The sequence below is a fragment of the Dermochelys coriacea genome, chromosome 8, assembly GCF_009764565.3.
Source record: "Dermochelys coriacea isolate rDerCor1 chromosome 8, rDerCor1.pri.v4, whole genome shotgun sequence".
Lineage (NCBI taxonomy): Eukaryota > Metazoa > Chordata > Testudines > Dermochelyidae > Dermochelys > Dermochelys coriacea.
The window spans coordinates 63,994,963-64,010,507 of NC_050075.1; the positions used below are offsets into that span (position 1 = coordinate 63,994,963).

Genomic DNA, 15,545 nt, shown 5'->3' on the forward strand with positions numbered 1-15,545 from the left:
CTACATCTTTAACTACATGTACTACTAACTATGAACGAACAAGAGTTCAAGAGGAAAGCAGCAGCCAAGCTGGAGCAGAGCAGTTCCAATGCACCTTCATTGCTGGCAAGAAGGAACTGAGGGTGGGGGGAGCATGCAGCACCCTTTATACCGTGCCATAGAGGCACCACTCCAGGGGTCGCTAGGGGTGCTTCCCTATGGGTACTGCTAGGGGAAAAACTTCCTGCACCGGTGCACGTGGCGAGCACGCACACCTAGTGTGGAATGCACATGAGCAATCACTCAAAGAACTTCTCCTTTGTCTGCTCCCTGTGTCCAATGGCAACTGTGATCTTATAGTTTCACCACAACTTTCGAGCCAGACTGGCACCACCCATCTAGAGGTTGCAACTCCTAGTATATGAACTCCTGCCATATAATACTTTTGATTCAGCCATCAGAAAAACTATAGTCAACATCTTTCTGGTTCCTAGGCCTTTGGTTCTAACCACTAGACCAAACAGTTTCAACTCACATCACACAGGAAGACATTTAATTCTTTTCAGAGATTCTATAACTACTTCTATTGCTCCCTCTCCAACCCCCAATAAAGGACCAATCACAAAACTATGACTCATAGAAGCCATATGTGAAATGCACATAAATATATTAGCCACATGTAACTATATCAGAGCTATAGTTTGGTTGAGAATCAATATTAGTGCTGGTTAATCATCTTGGAAATGGCAGCCCATAAATGGAAATTAAAATATTATATGTATGCATGTACAAATTTCAAATTAAATACTGCCTTAGCCTTACCTTCCTCTCTCAACACATCTTGGATATGTCAGCTGTCCTCTGCTACACTGTACTCTAAAATCAAACTCTGAGGTTGATGGTGCTCCATAATGATTCTCTTTACATAGAAATTCAATGTAGTCCCCATGGAAAAAATAAGATTTGTCATCAAAACTCCATCTCAGTATTAAGTTATTTTTGTCCATTACATCCTTCGATAAAGTGCATGGTTCTTAAACACAAAAAAGATGCATAGTTAATCTCCTTTATAACTTAATATACAGGTTAATATTAATATATGAGACTGCATTATTGCCTATAGCTAGTATATTAAAATTAGACACAAACACCTTCCTTCCTTCTACTGTATTAGACAAACATCAGGTGATAGTACTTTTGGAAGTTGCATACATACTCCAATTCTTATAGGCTTAGGAAAACAGGATAAACAACTGCAGGTTTCCCCAGATCTACCAAAGCCCAGAGGCTTCAGATCTACCAAAATTGCTCAGATTGAGAACTTAATTTGAATACTGGAAATTAATAAAAACCTGAAACAAAAGTTGAATCAACTTTTATTGAGCTTGTCATTTTTTATTTATTTATTTATTTTTTTAAACAAAAGCACATCTTACATACCTATGCAATCTGGTGGGGTAGTCCATTGTCCTTTGGAACAATAGACTTTATTGGACCCTTGCAAAAAATGATGATCAAAGCAAGTATATTCAACTGAAGAATCATTCTCATATTCTGTCAGTCGTCGGTCAATAACTTCTCCATTCTTAATAATAGGGGGGGAGCCACATTTTTCTTTGGGATCTACATAAAATAAATAGGGTCAAAAACTTTAACAAAAAGACATACAGTGTGTCTTAGAGCAGAAGCTGGCACCCTACAAGAACTTCTTACTTTGTATGCACTTAAATTCTGGAGCTGGGATTCTCAGCAAATCTTTGGGCTGCAAGTGTTTAGAAAGACACGTCTCACCCCTCTTCTGCAGGCACCCCCACCCCCCTAGGAAAATGTGTTATTCTGCTGTATTTATATAATTTTAAAATACATCTTTGCTATAGAAGGGACAATTTGCCCCTAAACTTCTATTGTTATTAATAGCAGAGTCTATGTCTTTACTGTTCAAGCAAAGCTATCTCAGTGTGTCTGAACTGGGTGAGTTACTATAGGACTGTAAAAACAGCTTTGTTTTACCTTTCATAATGCATGTTGGATATCTGAGTTTTCCATGGGTACACTGTACTGTTAGCTGAGACTGCCTGCTGGAGGATGACAAATAGTATCCCTGTTTACATACAAAATCTATAGTGTCACCATGCAGGAAAAATAACTCTCCTTCCAGTCTCCATTTCATCTCTATGTTGTTATCGCTAACATCATCTGCATTAAGAATGCATGGTTCTGGAAAACAAACATCTACGTTTATACAAATATTTCGTAACAATTCCCAAATTTAAAAGTTCTTAGCCAAAAAAGGCTTTTAACTTAATGATCCTGAAAACTGATTTGAACTTTATATGAAATGCTACCACTTCTTTAGATCTTTACTCACCAGAAATCACAATTACAATAGGTAAAATTAAAGGTAAGTTGGGGAATGTGAACTGTCCCATCACAGAGGACAAACTCCTTTTGACACAAACTTTAGGGGAAATCAGGCTAATTCCTGTAATTCCTGGAAATCAGACTAATCAGTACCAATGATGCATATGATACCTCAGGCTGTGTTTACTAATGGTAAATAATTCACTTCTGCTGATGACAGAGATAAGAACATTAATCCTACTTAGTTACCATAACTGGGAAAATCTTTTTAAGAGGAAAGAGTCACCTACCAGAACTGACAGCAGTACTACAGATGCTAGATTTTGTCAGCCATTCCAGGACAAGGGTAGCCAACACATGGCAAATTTAACTTTTTTACTTAGATATCTGACTGATATCTGGTTTTCCTTTGAGTTAAATTGTTACTTTAGGTCTGTTTTATTTTGGTTATTTTTAAATTGATAGATATGCACATTTTATTACATTAAATAAGTAAATATAATTGTATTGGTCTTCTATTTGCATAGGTGCTGGAACTAGGGTTGCAGGGGGTGCTGCAGCACCCCCCCCCCCAACTTGAAGTGGTTTCCATTATATAGAGGGTTTACAGTTTGGTTCAATGGCTCTCAGCACCCTCACTATACAAATTGTTCAAGCACCCTGTCTGTTTGTGCTTTACTATAAGAGTTTTCTAATAATGACATTTTAAAGGGCACAGGAGAATAAAGTCTCTGATTAACCAGAAAAAAGCTACAGCTTGGGAAATGACAATGCAAACTGCCCCACAACAATGCCTCAGAACTGACCACAAGGCAAAAATTCAAGAGGCGAGAAGAGGATTCATTCTTTCAGCCATCAAGTACTTGTCTCGGCAAGTCTACAGAGAAAGATATCATAGTGGTAGCAGTTTGTGTGAAGCAGGCATTGTCCACCTGAAATTTAACTGAGACTGCAGCATTTCCCATAGAGCTGTATGGGTTTGTTTTTTTCATGGTCTTATCAAATCACAAATAATAGAATACAACATCTAGTTTTTCTACAAGACTTACCTAAACAAGTTGGCTGAGCTGTCCACTTTCCTTGTACACAATAAACAGTTTCAGGACCCTCCAATGTGTGGTACCGATAGCATCTGTATTTTACTGAGGAACCTGTTGTGTAGTTTGTCAATAATGGTCCAAAACTAACACCATTTTTAATTGCAGGTGGAGAAGAGCAAGTTTCCAGCGTTTCTAAGAGAAGAACCGTAGCTATAATCTGTATCTGTACACAACAATTCTCTCAGATGATAGTACCAGAATCAATGCAACTAGCTTTCTGAGAAGGAAATTAAAGCTACAGAATAAATGGAAATTGGGGTAACAAACAAAATTGCAACTTCTTGCAACAATTTAGCTGCTATTTCTTTTTTTCTTTTCTTTTTTTTTAAAAGGGTTACAAAAAGGAACAGAAGCACCAAGATATGTGAATGCCTTACTGAGTCACCATGCAGTCTCATTGCTATAGTTATCCTACCTGTACCATTCTTCCATCCAAATCCCCTTTGTTTATGACTCTCACTTTTTGGGTCATGCTAAATTCAGATTGTATGTTTGTCTGGGACGGGAGTGTCTTTACTTGTTTTCTGAGGTGCTTAACACATTTCTGGCTGCGTGAAAAAATAAAGAGATGAAAAGATATGAACTCTATCATGAAACGATTAAGTTCATGATTCTAAGAAATGGTAGGATGGAAAACAGCAGAATAAAGACAAAAAGGTTTTAGCAAACAAAGAATTGGTAGATAAGATCTGTGGGAAGCAAGTCTAAGCAAAAACAGATCAGGATAGTTGGCAGGTTTTAAGAGAGACATTATTAAGGGCATAAGAGCATAGGAAAGGTAGAAGTATGGTAAGAGACCACCCTGACTGAACCAAGATATTGTCAATGACCTAAAACTAAAGAGAGTGATATAAGAAGTGGAAACTAGGTCAAACTATGAAAAAACCGTTACTCACTTTCTTGTAACTGTTGTTCTTCGAGATATGTTGCTCATCTCCATTCCAGTTAGGTGTGTGTGCGCCGCATGTACAGTTGTCAAAAAGTTTTTCCCCCTAACAGCACCAGTCGGGTTGGTTGTGGAGCCCCCTGGAGTGGTGCCTTGATGGAGCTCAATATATGACTCTGCTGACTGGGCACCTCCTCAGTTCCTTCTTGCCAGTTACTCTGACAGAGGGGAAGGCAGGCGTGTCTGGGATAGATAGGAGCAACACATCTCAAAGAACAACAGTTACAAGAAGGTGAGTAACCATTTTTTCTTCGAGTGCTTGCTCATATCAATTGCAGTTAGGTGACTCCCAAGCCCTACCTAGGCGGTGGGGTCGGAGCTATGGTACGACAGACTGGAGCACTGCTCTGCCAAAGATTGCATCATCACTAGCGTACTGGGTGATGGTATAGTGAGTGGCAAAAGTGTGCGCTAAGGACTGCCCTGAAGATCTCTTGAATCAGCATCTGGGCCAGGAACACCCTCAATGAGGCCTGTGCTCTTGTGGAGTGAGCCTTGAGAGCCGGGGCTGGAATGTTGGCTAATTCACAGCAGGTGGGGATGCAGGAGATAATCCATGATGAGATCCTCTGCGACAAGGCCGGGAGAACTTTCATACGGTCTGCCACCACCATGAATAGCTGGTTCGACTTTTGGAATGGACTTGTGCGTTCAATATAAAAGGCGAGCACCTGTCAAACGTCCAGAGAGTCTCTGCTCTTGGTTGCTCGCATGATGTTTGGGATAAAACACAGGCAAGAAAATGTCCTGGTTGGAGTGAAACTGGGACACGACCTTTGGAAGGAAAGCCGAGAGAGGCCTGAGCTGCACCTTGCCTTTAAAGAAGACTGTGTATGGAGGGTCAGAAGTGAGGACCTTGAGCTCCAAGACCCTCCTTGCCAAAGTAATTGCAATTAGAAAGGCGACCTTCCATGAAAGATATAGGAGTAAGCAATTTGCCAGTGGTTCAAAGGGAGGTCCCATCAGTTTCAAAAGAACCAGGTTGAGGTCCCATGTAGGGATCAGCTGCTGAACATTTGGGTATAGACACTCTAGGCCCTTGAAGAAGTGGACAGTCATGGGGTTGGTAAAGACGGCGTACTCTGCCACTCCCGGATGAAATGCAGATATAGCTTCTAGGTGTACCTTGATGGAAGAAGCAGCCAGACCTTGCTGCTTGAGGTGTAACAGGTATTCCGGGATGAAAGGGATAGGGGCTCACTTCATCAGATGCATTGGCAGCAAGAAGGAACTGAGGAGGCACCGGGTCAGCAGGGTCACATATTCAGCGCCATCAAGGCGCCACTCCAGGGGGCTCCACAGCCAACCTGACGGGTGCTACTAGGGGAAAAATCTTTCTGACGACTGTGCACATGGCACACACACACACAAACTGGAATCGATACGAGCAAGCAGTCGAAGGACGATAGATATTAAAAAACTGACAAGCATGTAGGGACAAAATTAAAAAGGTCATGGTACAAAATAAGATTAAAATAACAAGTGACAAAGGGTAAAAAAATTTAAACAAATACATGAGAACAAAGGGAAGAGCAAGGATAGGCCCATTACTCAGTGAGGAGGGAAAGACAAAAAACAGTTACCTAGCTGTAACTGTTGTTCTTCAAGATGTGTTACAGACGTATTTTCAACTTTAGCTCCAGTGCGCTGTGGATGCACACACCTAAGAACTTTTCCTAGCAGCACTTATAGGGGCGGAGCCCATGCCCGGCAGCCCTAGCTCCACCCCATGCCATAAGGGCAGCACCAGCCTGACCCCTTCAGTTCCTTTGCGCTGAACGTCAGAGGTACAGACCCCGATTTTCCCTAACCATCTTCCAGAGATGGGGAACTCCCCACATCGATCTCTTCGCCACTCAAAGCAACAGAAAGTGCCATTCATTCTGCTCCTTCAAGAACCACAGCCAAGGCTCCATCGCAGATGCCTTCCTCCTCTCATGGTCGGACCATCTGCTGTACATGTTCCCATTTCTGCTCATACACAACCTCACGGCCTGGAAGCTCCATGGCTAAGCCCCATGGAGCTCATGTGCTCACAGCCATTCAGGGAAGTTCTGCTCGGTAGCAGGATGCCCTCTACTAGGGCCACCTATCTGGCAAAGTGGAAGAGATTTGGTGCTCCCAGGGCTGCACTTAACCATTGCAGGCCCCCATCCCTCTCATCCCGGAATATCTGTTACACCTCAAGCAGCAAGGTCTGGCTGCTCCTTCCATCAAGGTACACCTAGAAGCTATATCTGCATTTCATCCGGGAGTGGCAGGGTGTGCCGTCTTTGCCAACCCCATGGCTGTTCATTTCCTCAAGGGCCTGGTAAATATACACGTTCAAGTGAAACTGGGAAACACTTTGGATAAAAAACTCAGGATATGGCCTTTGCCTTTAGAAAATTGCATGCAAAAGGCTTCTGCTATGAAAGCCTGAATCTCACCCACTCTCCCTGAAGACATTATTGTCACAAGTCAGTTTTCTGACACAGACAGGAGAAAGAAATAGTCTGAGTCTCAAACAGAGGTCCCAGAAGACTTGCTAAAACTATTAAGGTCTCACAAAGGAATTGGCTCTTTAAGTGGCAGGTGGAGATGAGGGACTCCTTTCAAGAACCTCTCTGCTATGGGGTTTGAAAACATCAACTTCCCATGGATGGGAAGATGAAACTCTGAAACCACTGTCAGATGGACTGTCAAGGAACTAAATGCTATACAAGAAGACTGAAGAAGGTGTAACAGGTACTCCAAGATGTCCTGAATACAAGCCAGCTTTGGATAAAGTCCCTGGGCTAAATGCCTATATTGAGAACTGCTTCCACTTAGCCAAATAGGTAATTCTGGTGGAGGGCTTCCACTATTGGTAACGACTTGCCAGACTGCCTCCAAACATCATTTCTTCTCCTCAACTAACCACACAGTATCCACCATGATGCTGAGACAGGTGATCAGGATGAAGAGGAAGAGAAATGGGCAGTCAGATCAACAACACAAGGCAGTCGGAGAACAAACATGAACTTGGCAATGCTGGAGCAATGAGAATGAGCTTAGCACAGTCCATTTCAGCTTGAGAATGACCTGAGGGATGATTGGAATTGGAGGAAAAGTATCGATTCCCAGCTCATGTGAAAAACATTGGTCAGGGAACCCAGACTGACACCCCCTCAGGAGCAAAACAGCCAGCATTTCTTTTTGTGTCTCATAGCCAACAGATCAATTGTTGGGATGCCCCAAACAGTAAAGATGGACTGCAGGATGCTGCACTTCAGGCACCATTCATGGTTCAGGAAGAAATTTCTGCTGAGACGATCTGGCAGGTGATTCTGGATCCCACGTAAGTGATTAGCCATAGGTGTAATGTTTTCCTCAATACAAAACTGCCAGAGCCTGATCACTTCCTGACACAACATGTTGGAATGTGCTTCCCCCGTCTGTTCACATAATACATTGCAGTTGTATTTTTGGTAAGGATGTGAGCTGCCAAGTCCCTGATACAATCTTGAAGGACCTGACAGCCATTGTAGATGGCACAAAGCTCCAGGACAGTGACATGCAGGGAAGCTTCCTGTTCCAACCACAAGCCTTGAACTTTCAACAACCCCCAGTGTGCTCCCCAATCTATTACGGGGACATCAGTGACAATAGTAATGGTTGGAGGGGACTGAGTGAAGGGAACATCCTGTACACATTGCTCTGAGCCATCCACCACTGTAAGGAGTCCAGAATTGGCAGAAAAGTAGTCCAACCAGTCTGTCCAAGAGATGATGCTTTGGATGACAGACCGAGTTCAGCTACATCTGAAAAGGACATAGGCACAGACTGGCATATTGGAATACCTGTGTTGATGCAGCCATATGACCTAGCAACCTCAGGCATGCTTGGGCGGTGGCTGAGGGTTGAGACTGCAGCTCCAGACAAAGGTGGCAGATTGCCTGGAATTGCTTCATTGGCAGAACTGCTCTCAAACTTGTTGAGTCTATCAGGGCCCCAAAGAACTTGATTCTTTGAGTTGGAACCAATGTTGACATCCTACTGTTTAGGATGAGACCTAGATGACCAAGGAAGCATAGGGGGAAGTGGACATGACAGAAGACTTCTTCTCTGGACTTGTCCCTCAGTAACCAATCCTCCAGATATGGGAAGATATGAATTCCCTTCTTACTGAGGTACACTGTTACCATAATCATGCATTTGGCAAGGAATCAGAAGATAGGCCAAAAGGCAGCATGACATACTGGTAGTGCTGGCCAGCTACGATAAATCTCCTATGGATCAGAAGAATTACTACATAGAAATAAGTACCCTGAAGGTCCAGGGCAGCAAACCAGTCATTGTGACTTAAAAAGCAGGGGAGGATAGTTGCTAAGGTGATCATATGGAATCTCATATATCTGAGGTATTTGTTGCCTTCATGGAGCTCGATGATAGGTCTCATCCCTTGGGGATCAGAAAATACTGGAGCAGAATCCCAGTCTATAGTGCTGCTTCTACCCGAAATGCTACCTTCTACTCAAGGTAGCAACCACATACCTCAGGAGATCCTGATATGTTTTAAAGTCCTTGGGCATCAAGGAAGAGGAAGATTCCAGCACAGTGGAGTTGTCTGAGGAGGTGGTTTGTTCAGCCAATGATGGGTCTTGTCCTTGAACCACATGATCCAGTCAGAATAGCCCTGCAGGTCCCAGGGGAATAGACTCAGTGACTGCTTGCAGTTGAGGTGGTTTGGAAGTGGGAGCCACCATCAGGACGAGTGACCTCACTGTGGAGCAAGTTGAGGAGTGGTACCTCAGGGACCAAGGAGCATCCCAAGGAGGCCACTGGACCTAAAAGATAAGGCATTGGCTGCCAGTAGGCCAGGTTCAAGAACCCCTGTCCCAACTGCGGGACAGATGCTGATCTCAGTATTAATGCTCTCCAAGGGGAGTCTCTGATGCCTGTCCAACAACTAATGCGAGGACAACCCTGACCTGGATCTTGAGTAGACAACAGGGGAGCCAGCCCCGACAGGGCAAACAAATGGTCAGAGTCATCTGAAACCCAATATGGGGGTTGCATCAGTGCTGTAGAGGAATGGGGGATCAGCACCGGCGGTACTGAATGAGACACAATCCCACCTGGTACCAGGAAAGGCATTGGTACTGAGGCTAAGGGTGAGACCAAACTTGAAGAAATCTACCACCAAAATGACAACAGTGCTGAAGGATGCACCATAGTTGAGGGGAACCTTCGGTGCTGGGCCTGGAATCTGCCTCAACTCCATAGTCTAAGGCCTAAGCAGTGCAAGCTGTGGTGCCAACAAGCCCAGTAGCTCTGTGACACTGCCAGAAGCTGCCCAGGGCACAACAGAGGACAAGGTAATAGAACCCATGGTGGCAGCATACTCTTGAGCCAGTGGGGAGTCCAATAATGTGAGACAAAGCAGGTTTGATGCCACTTGGTATGCTGCCAGTGTGGAGACAGTCAGTGCCAATGCAATTGGTACCAGATCCAACAAACACCCCATGGCCAGAACTAGAGTTGATGGTATGGGCTCTTGCTGTTCCCAGTGCAGTACCAGAGAGCAGTTGGATGGATTTGCTCCCCCCGTGCGCCAGACGGAGTACAGTGCTGGTTAGACCAGGAAGAGTCTCTCTGAACACTGGAATGGGTCCAGATTCATTTTATGGTACCTCTTCCTCACTGGAGGCAGGACAACTGCTCCTCCTCTTGGGGGAAATGCCAGAGTAGAGTGCAGAGCAGCATCACTTACCAGATTCGAAGGCAACTGCCAATCAGAAGAGCACCTCAGAGTCAAAGAGGTCTTATGGTTATCTTTTATCACCTGATGGTGCTGCTTTTGTTGTAAATCTCTCATTACCTGAGTCCTCTTTGTGAAAGACTTGCAGACGGAGCACTGCTCTGTGTAAGTCCTTCCCTGAGACACAACAAGCACTTCATCTGGGAATCAGTCTTGGGGATGGTTCCCCCATACAATGGACAATGCTTGAACCCTGGGAAGGACATCACACAGGGTAGCTAACTACTCAAAATAATATTATAACACTAAACTTTATCTAAGGTACTATTAACGATAATATACAACACATTTCTCAGAAACGGAGATCAACATCACACAGAAAAACATCACACAGAGCTCCAATTCCAGCCCTGGGTGGTGAAAAGGAACTGAGGGGTTCGGGGCAGTGCTGCCCTTATATGACTAGGGGAAGAGCTAGGGCCATAGGGCTTGAACAACCTATGAGTACTGCTAGGCAAAGTTCTCCGGTACTGGGCACGCGTGTACACACACACACCCCAAGTAGAATACACGGATAAAATAGGGAAAGAAAAAGTTAAGAATTACTTAGACAAGTTAGATGTCCTCAAGATGGCAGGACCTGATAAAATACATCCTTGAACAATGGTTCTCAACCACAGGTATGCAGAGGTCTTTCAGGGGATACATCGACTCATCTAGATGTTTGCCTCATTTTACTACAGGCTGCATAAAAACCACTAGCAAAGTCAGTAAAACTAAAATTTCATACAGACAATGACTTGTTTATACTGTTCTATATATTATACACCGAAATGAAAGTACAATATTTATATTCCAATTAATTTAATTTTATAATTATATGGTAAAAATGAGAAAGTGAGCAATTTTTCAGTAACCGTGTGCTGTGACACTTGTATTTTTATATTTGATTTTGTAAGCAAGTAGTTTTAAAGTGAGGTGAAACTTGGAGTACGCAAGACAAAAATCAGACTCTTGAAAGGGCTCAGCAGTCTGTAAAGGTTGAGACCAAACTGTTCTAGAATACTTAAGGAAATGGATGAAGAGATCTCTGAGCCATTAGCAACTACCTTTGAGAACTCGTGTAGGATGTAAAAAGATCCCAGAGGATTGAGAAAGGGCAACTATAGTATCCTATCTATAAAAAGGGGAATAAGGACATCCCAGGGAATTACAGACCAGTCAGCTTAACTTCAGAACCCAGAAAGGTAATGGAGCAAATAATCAAGCAAACAATTTGCAGGTAGAAGATACTAATGTGATAAGTAACAGTCAACATGGATTTGTCAAGAACAAATCAAACCAACCTAATATCCTTCTTTGACAGGGTAAAGTCTTGTGGATGGGAGGAAATCAGTAGATGTGATATACCTTGAGTTTACTAATGCTTTTGATACTGTCTCACATGACTCTCTCATAAACAAACTAAATAAATATGGTATCCTAAATAAATAAAATAAATACAAATAAAATAAATAAAAATTGTGTATCCTACTATAAGATGAACACACAACCGGTTGAAAGACCATATTTAGAGTAATTATCAATGGTTCACAATCAAGTTAGAAGAGCGTATTGAGTAGAGTCCAGTTCTATTTATTTCCCACATAAATAATTTGGATAATGGCATAGAGAATACACTTATAAAAGTTTGTGGATGACACTAATCTGGAAGGGGTTGCAAGCCCTTTGGAGGGCAGAATTAGAATTCAAAATGAACTTGAAAACTGGAGAAATGATTAGAAATAAATAGAATGAAATTCAATAAGGACAAATGCAAAGTATACGCGTAGGAAGGAATAATCAATTGTACAAATACAAAATGATCTGGGGTTTATAGTGGATCACAAAATAAATGAGTCAACATTATAATACTGTTTCAAATAAAGCAACATCATTCTGGGATATATTAGGAGGAGTGTGGTAAGCAGAACATGGGAAACAATTCTTCCACTCTATTCAGCACTGATACGACGACCTCAGCTGGAATACAGTGTCCAGTTCTGAGCACCATACTTCATCAAAGAGATGAACAAATTGGAGAATGTCCAGAGAAGAGCAACAAAAATGGTTAAAGGTCTAGGAAACATGACCTATGAGGAAAGATTGAAAATATTGAGTTTGTTTAGTCTGGAGAAGAGAAGATTGAGAGGGCACCTGATAAAAGTCTTCAAGTACATAAAAAACATTGTTATAAAGATGAGGGTGATGAACTGTTCTCCTTAACTACCGAGGACAGGCCAAGTAATAATGGTCTTAAATTGCAGCAAGGGATATTTAGACTAGACATGGGGAACAAACTTCCGAACTGTAAACAATGGAACAAATTACCTATGGAGGTTGTGCAATCTCAGTCACTGGAGGTTTAGACACTACTTAGTACAGGGGACTGGACTAGATGACCTATTAAGGTCCCTTCCAGTCCTACATTTCTATGAGTCTATGTTATCATAGAAGCCATTAAGCAAAAAAGCAACTCATGAAGCCTCAGAGTTTGAATATTTCAAAATATGTAAAGCAGCATGGACAAGAAAACAGTTATAAAATATTTAAATACAAGTGCCAGCACCAGTAATTAACTGAAATATAACTGCAAATATAGTATACAATTTATTGTGATTAATGACAATAATGACCATTAATCTATCCATCCAGGTTGTTCTATCAACAATCTCTGCAGTATGGGAACACCTCCCAGGGATGAGGAGTTAGAACACTGCAAGCAGAATACTTACCAATACATTTCGGAGATGATGTCCATTTGCCCATTTTACAGGTTATTTCGTTTGATCCATTTATACTGTAGCCATGATCACAACTGTATCTAACAGTGTCTCCTGTGTAATACATCTTGTCCTCAGTTATTGCTGTACCCTTCTCAATAGGTGGTGGCTGATCACATGGTATTTTTTCTTTGGCTTCTGAAACTACAGCAAAAAAAATTGAAAACACCACTCTCAAATTATTCATATTTACAAACTATTTCCTCCTCATGAGACACTACATCCAAATGCCTAAGATAAAAAAAGATTGGTCTTATAGACTGTCCAGCTGGCTAATAAATCAGGGATCAGGTGGAGCAGTTGGGACCAGTAGGAATCAGACATAAAATCTGGATTCAGATTTAAATCCATCTTCAGATCCTGGCTCTTCCCTCATCCTGTCCCAAAATTATCAATACCTAGTTCTTACATAACACTTCTCATGCATTGGCATCAAAGCACGTTACAAAGGAGGTAAATATCACCCCAATTTTAAAGATGGGGAAACTGAGACACAGACATGAAGATTAAGACATGTTTTGAACTGGGTTTTACTTCAGCTCCAAACAGTTGTAAAGCAACTACTAACCAATGCAACTTGGGGGTGAAGTCCATTTTCCATTCTCACACTGGATTTCTTCTGATCCTTTCATTGTAAAATTAAGCTGACATGCCAAATGTACTTTGGCTCCATTATGATATGTTCTTAAATATGTGAGTACATTGGCATTGGGAGGCTGAGGTGGAGGAGGGCATTTATTTCTTCTATCTAGAAAGGAAACACATATTTGGACATGTCATGTGGTGGAGGCTTTAATCAGATCATCTCTATCAAGAAAGCAAACTGGTTTACACACACACACACACACACACACACACACACACACACGCACATCCATGCCAGAGAAACAAACTTTGTGAAGAAACAATAAAAGCAAAACCTGGAGAGCTCTGGGTGATGCATATTGTTCCGATTTTTACCTTAAGAGTCTAGATCACCACAGTCAGACCTGACACACCTAACCAGCACTATAACAGACATTTTTGGTGAGATGCCGCTATTTTCATAGGTTGATACTTTCAACGTCTGTATAAATCCTGAGTAAAAAAGCCTTTACAGACAGGTTAAGGAAATCCTCCTCCACAGTCCAGATATAGGGCACCAGTGCAGCTTGTCCACAGCTTCTTGTCCTGCAAGAGTAGCCATGGGCTGCGGTATCCACTCCAAAATGTTTTTTTTGTTGTTGATCGGGGGGGGGCGGGGAGTGGTTGCTAGTGATCATTGTAGTTGATGGACACAGTGGTCACATTCACATTTCTGAACTGTTCACCCAATCTCCCCTGCTGAGCTTAGGTCCATGATGAACAAAGGACTACAGAGTCCCACTTATGCTTCCCCCTCTGCTTTCTAGGGGTTCCCTGGGTATTGTCACTCTATTGTAGCCACAGAAAAGCACATTGATTACACCCACAGACTCAGGCAAGCATGTAGTTCAATAGAGTTTAAAAAAGAGATTGAATTTGACCCAATGATCTTAACAATCCAGTTTACTGATAATTGAAATGCAGTTCTCACCCCAATGCCATTTAAAAATTGGATGCAATTTTCTCTTTCCATTGAAAATTAAAATTTGGAGCCCACAGGTAAAGGTCACAGTCAATTTTAAAAAGTACTGAACTTAATCTTGAAACACATGCTGCTTATTCAGACCAGGTCCTAGATTTTTTTAACATCCCATAGCCACAGGTACTTTAGCCTTCAGCTGCATTAGACTATTCTGCAAATATCAGTTGTGAATGTGAACCAGTTCAGAGGTTCAATCTGACAGTTTCAGTGAAAGCATTTTATCTATTAGTAATAAGAAAATAAGAATGTTTATGAAGGTGAAGTTGGACAACACTGAGTGCAAGAAATCATTACAAAAATTTATGGTAAAAGGAATGTTACAGATTGGGCTTAAACCAACAAAAATTATAGCTGTCAAGCAATTAAAATTAATTGTGATTAATTGCAGTTTTAATTCCGCTGTTAAACAATGATAGAATACCATTTATTTGAATATTTTTGGAGGTTTTCTATATTTTCAAATATAGGCTTGAGGCTGGGGGCTCTGGGCTTCAGCCTCCCTCAGGATGCAGGGCTCCGGCCTTCAGCCACTGGCAGAGCTACATGCTGGGGCTGCAGCTGATGCCTCCTTCCACTCCCAGAGGTATGCGATTAACACGTTAATTTTCTTTTCACTCAATCACAGGCATTAACTGTGACAGCCCTAATAAAAATGATAAGATGGAACTGTAAACTGTGACTCAGGACCCGACACTTCAAGTATACACTATTACAGAGCACATCACAATTATATGCGGGAAGAAAGCTAATGTTGTGCAATTTTTAAAAAGGGTAAACGGGGAGATAATTATACAACTGTCAGCCTTACATCTATCATAGGAGAGAAAATGGAGAAGCTGATACAGTACTTGATTAATCAAGAATCAAAGGAAGGTAATGTAATTAATGCAATTTGGATGCAACATGGATTTATGGAAAACAGATCCTGTCAAATTAACTTGATTTTGGGGGGGGGGGGCAGAGAGGGAAGGAGGGGCAGGACAAGATTACAGGTTTGGTCGACAAAGAT

At 42.0% G+C, this 15,545-nt stretch overlaps 1 protein-coding gene across 1 annotated transcript in view; it reads right to left on the reverse strand.

The window, feature by feature from the left end:
* Window positions 1-765: 765 nt before the first annotated feature.
* Window positions 766-15,545, reverse strand: part of F13B (coagulation factor XIII B chain) — a 42,849-nt gene continuing 28,069 nt past the window's right edge. Inside the window, exons 7-12 of the mRNA XM_038413938.2 lie at window positions 13,499-13,678; window positions 12,883-13,074; window positions 3,390-3,572; window positions 1,990-2,196; window positions 1,420-1,602; window positions 766-1,012 (exon numbers count right to left, since the gene is read on the reverse strand). Of these exons, the coding sequence (XP_038269866.2) occupies window positions 798-1,012; window positions 1,420-1,602; window positions 1,990-2,196; window positions 3,390-3,572; window positions 12,883-13,074; window positions 13,499-13,678 (1,160 nt within the window). The 3' untranslated portion in view covers window positions 766-797. The remainder of the gene's footprint in view (window positions 1,013-1,419; window positions 1,603-1,989; window positions 2,197-3,389; window positions 3,573-12,882; window positions 13,075-13,498; window positions 13,679-15,545) is intronic.